This window comes from Primulina tabacum, chromosome 6 (genome assembly GCF_025594145.1).
Source record: "Primulina tabacum isolate GXHZ01 chromosome 6, ASM2559414v2, whole genome shotgun sequence".
NCBI lineage: Eukaryota > Viridiplantae > Streptophyta > Magnoliopsida > Lamiales > Gesneriaceae > Primulina > Primulina tabacum.
In genome coordinates, this window is record NC_134555.1 from 35,587,429 (window position 1) to 35,592,420 (window position 4,992).

The 4,992-nt window shown below is 42.0% G+C and overlaps 1 protein-coding gene across 1 annotated transcript; it reads right to left on the reverse strand.

Moving 5' to 3' along the window:
• Window positions 1-3,574: 3,574 nt before the first annotated feature.
• Window positions 3,575-4,429, reverse strand: LOC142550204 (uncharacterized). Its single transcript, XM_075659442.1, has one exon. The coding sequence runs from the start codon at window positions 4,427-4,429 to the stop codon at window positions 3,575-3,577; it is 855 nt and encodes a 284-aa protein (XP_075515557.1).
• Window positions 4,430-4,992: the final 563 nt, after the last annotated feature.

The window sequence follows — 4,992 nt, forward strand, 5'->3', positions numbered from 1 at the left end:
TCATGATGATCGAATTTCAAGAAACATACATAATGTATTTTTAAGCAAACATTGACATACCTACGAAGAACAAGTATGTCGTTGTATATATATATATATATATAGAGTAGTACACTTATGAAATGCAAGTGTTCGTAAGAGTATAGCAAAAGCCCACTTACTTGATTATTATCTTCGGAATAAAACGTGAAGAACTTGTGGGAGGAATTCCACTCGAACTCTTCCGAATAGTGGCAGCACTTGAGCAGCAACCTTAGCTCAAAACTTGGGACAAAATGTGGGTAGGACGGAGGTAAACCGATGCTTGAGAATAACCGCTATGGAGCTCGAAAAAATGGACATCTTGTGCCTTGTTTTTGGTGTGGTTTCCTTTAGCTCTTGGGGGGTATTATAGGTTCATGGAGGGGAGGTGAAGAGGCTACCATTCAATGCCATTACAACCATGTTTATGGTCTCCTTATGGATTTAAACACCATTAAAATGTTGTTATGTCCCTTCAAATTCCTCTTTGAATTCATGGCTTTGTGTAACTAATTTTTGGGTCCTCACATCCTTCCTACCTTATGAGGAGTTTCGTCCTCGAAACTTGGCTATACCCGATCTTCAAAGAGATAAGGATATTGTTCTCGCATTTTTTCTTCCAACTCCCAAGTAGCTTCTTTTTCGGTGTGATTGGACCATTGTACTTTGACATATGGAATAGTTCGTCGCCTCAGTACTTGATCTTTGTTATCCACAATTCGGATTGGAACTTCCTTGTATTTTATTTTCTCTTTTAGATTGCCCTCAATCAGAAGTGGTCCAGCCTCAAGAATATGACTTGGATCGGAAATATATATCCTTAGCTGCGAAACGTGGAAAACATTATGGATTCTTAACATATCAGGTGGAAGTGCTATTCTGTAAGCTAGTGTTCCCACTTTCTCGAGGATTTCAAAAGGTCCAACGTATCTAGGATTCAATTTCCCAGTTTTATTGAACCGCATCACACCCTTCATGGGTGACACTTTCACATAGGATTTTTCACCTATTTCAAGTTCCACGGGTCTTCTTTTTAGGCCAGCCCAGCTTTTCTGTCGATCCTGTGCAGTTTTCAGTCTCTCTTTGGTCATGGCAACTTTATCCACTGTTTCTTGGATCAGTTCGGGTCCAACCATGGCTATTTTCCCTACTTCATCCCAATATAGTGGCGATCGACACTTTCGTCCGTACCAAGCTTTGTACGCCGCCATTCCAATACTGCTGTGATAACTATTATTGTATGCGAACTCAATTAAGGACAGATGTTCGCTCCAATTACCACTGAAATTTAGAGCACATGCTCTCAGCATGTCCTCAAGATTTTGTATTGTCCTCTCAGTTTGGCCGTCCGTTTGAGGGTGATATGCCGTACTAAGAGTAACTTTTGTCCCCATAACTTTTTGAAAGCTCTTCCAAAAACGGGATGTAAACCTAGGATCTCTGTCTGATAGTATGCTAACTGGAACTCCATGTAACCGTACGATATTATTCATGTATAAGGTAGCCAGTTTATCAAGATTATAGTTCATGCAGATAGGTAAGAAATAAGCAGATTTTGTGAGTCTATATATGATTACCCATATACCATCATGGCTTTGTCTAGACTTTGGTAAACCGACTACAAAGTCCATGGAAATATGTTCCCATTTCCATTTCCGGATTTCCAAAGGTTGAAGAAGTCCACCAGGTCTCTCGTGTTCTGCCTTGACCCTTTTTTCATTCCACTCCACCAGAAGTTTTTCTTCAAATCTTTATACATTTTGGTACTGCCGAGGTGGACTGAAAATTTTGACTTGTGTGCTTCAGACATTACTTCCCGTCGAAGATTTTCAATGTCAGGTACACACAATCTCCCTTTCAACCACACAACTCCTTTGTCAATTGTCTGAAGATCCGATGATTTCCCTTCTTCTGCTTGTTGTTTCAGTTTCACCAAAGTGGGGTCTCGATCTTGACTTATCTTGATCGGTTCCCGGAGGCATGATTGTGCTGAAAGTGACGCTAGGATTACTTTGGTCATATTCTGCGGACTCAAAGCGTCAACTACCTTGTTTGCCTTGCCGGGATGATAACTTATTGTCAAGTCGTAATCCTTCAGGAGTTCAATCCATCGTCTCTGCGGAATATTTAGTTTTTTTTTGCGTAAAAAAATATTTGAGACTTTGATGCTTAGTGAAAATCTCACACTTGGCTCCATAAAGATAATGTCTCCATATTTTTAGTGCGAACACCACTGCAGCTAGTTCGAGGTCATGCATCAGATAGTTTTGCTCATATGATTTCAGTTGCCTTGAATCGTAGGCGATCACCCTTCCATCTTGCATGAGCACACATCCTAAATGTCCTTTTGAAGCATCACTGTAGATGGTGAAGTCTTTTCCTTCAGTTGGCAATACCAATACCGGAGTAGAGGCAAGTTTCTTCTTCAAGGTCTCGAAACTTTGCTCACATTCTTCACTCCAATAAAACTTAGAGTTCTTTTGCGTGAGTTTAGTGAGGGGTATGGCTATTGAAGAGAATCCTTCAACAAATTTTTGATAATAGCCTGCTAGTCCCAAGAAGCTTCGAATTTCTGTTACATTCTTTGGCCTCGACCAATCCATGATTGCTTCTACCTTCTTAGGATCCACAGATACTCCTGCTGCTGATATTATGTGTCCCAAGAATGTGACGCTCTTTAGCCAGAATTCGCATTTCTTGAACTTGTCGTACAGTTCCTTTTCAATAAGCGTCTGGAGGGTGAGACGAAGATGTTCTTGGTGGTCCTTCTCACTTGATGAATATACCAGAATATCGTCGATGAACACCACAACAAACTTGTCAAGAAACGGTTAGAACACCTTGTTCATGAAATCCATGAAAGCTGCCGGAGCGTTTGTTAACCCGAACGGCATTACCATGAACTCATAGTGTCCATACCTTGTTCTGAAGGCTATCTTCGGAATATCGTCTGTTTTGACCTTTAGTTGGTGGTAGCCTGACCTTAAGTCGAGTTTGGAAAAGACTGTAGCTCCTTTGAGTTGGTCAAAGAGATCATCTATTCTTGGAAGTGGGTACTTATTCTTGATTGTGATCTTATTCAGTTCCCTCTAATCAATACACAATCTCATACTTCCGTCATTTTTCTTCACAAATAGGACAGGAGCTCCCCATGGGGATGCGCTTGGTTGGATTTGTTTCTTATCCAACAATTCTTGAAGTTGTTCTTTGAGTTCTTTCAATTCTACTGGAGCCATTTGGTACGGTGCTTTTGAAATTGGTGTAGCATTGGGTACTAAATTAATCTCGAATTCCACTTCGCGGTTGGGGATTGTGCCAGGGAGTTCTTCAGGGAAGACATCCGGGAATTCTTGTACTACCAGAATCTCTTCTAGTGCAAGTGTGGTTCTTTCCTTTACCTCGCTTAACATAGCCAGGTAAACTTATTCTCCACTTTTCATGGCTTTCCAAGCCTGGGAAGCAGATAGTAAGGATTCCTGTTTCTTGACTTTGCCATAGTAAACAATTTTTTATTGGTTCGGAGCACTTAGTTTGACGTTCTTCAAGCGGCAGTCTACAATTGCGTGATTATTTGATAGCCAATTCCCAGAATGGCGTCGAACTCCACCATGTTTAGTTGAATCAATTCAGCTTGAAATAGGTGATCACTGATACAGATCTCACAATCTCTGTGCACCCTATGTGTTTCAATTGTTTTACTAGTGGGAGTTGCTACACTATAGGGTTCGACAAGTATTTCAGGTATCAGCCTTAATTTCTTAGTGAACCTCTTAGATATGAACGAATGAGTGTCACCACAATCAAACAATACATATGCTGACATTTCATTGATTAGAATGGTACCTGTCACGACATCGTTTGAGTCATTTGCCTCTTTCTGAGTCATTGCAAATACACGAGCGTTAGGCTTATTTTCCTTTGGCTTGCTGGGGGTAGTATCAGTATTTGCCCATGCCCCTTTCTTAGGTTCGGGACAATCAACAATTCGATGTCCCAACTTCCCACAATTGAAGCATGCATCAGTCTTCTTTCGGCATTCCCCAGAATGGAGGTTATTGCAGATGGGGTAAATCTTGGCCTCTTGGTAGGTTGGACTGGACGAAGCGCCTTTGAATGACCCACTGGACTGATTTGGTCTTTTGAATGGCTGTTTCCCTTGAAAATATTGTCCTGAAGGAGGTCGCTTATTCTTGTTCTCATCCTCCCGGCGCTTGATGTCTGTCTCGGCTCGTATTGCTGCGCCCATTAGGTCAGCAAAACCCGTGGGTTGGTAAACTGCTAATGCTGACTGAATACGACTGCTCAGACCACGCTTGAATCGGTGCATCTTTAAGGTATCATCAGCCATGATAGTGGGTGCATAGGTTCCAAGGGAGTTGAACTTTGAAGTATACTCCACCACAGACATATACAAAGTTTGAGCGAAATTTTCGAATTCACTCAACTTCTGTAATCTCACTTCAGCTGGGTAATACTGTTTCAGGAATACCTCTCGAAACTGTTGCCATGTGATTGGTCCATCTGCTGTCAAAGCTGGTAAGACTGTCTCCCACCATTTGGCTGCTTTTTTTCTAAGAATGGTGTCACCACATCCACCTTGAACTCGTTGGGAATCTCAAGTAGGCGGAGTTGGGTCTCGATAATTTTGATCCAGTTTTTGGCAATTTCGAGGTCCGAGTCTCCTTTGAATGTTTGAGTGCAATTCTTTCGTAGAGACTCATAGTGGTACTTGACCCCATGTGCCGGAGGTCCTGTTGGTGGCGGATTGCCGTTGGCGTTTGTGTTACCCAACCCTTGGATGGTAGTGGCCACAATAGTTGCTATGGCCATTAAGTCAACTTGACTTAGGCCCAACCCTGGTGGTGGTGGCGGAGGTAGATTCCCTTCATTGTCGGTGTTATTCCGATTTTTGTTTTGATTTTCGTAGCGCAGGTTGCAGTTGTTTTGTACCGGTCTTCCGTCCATATCCTA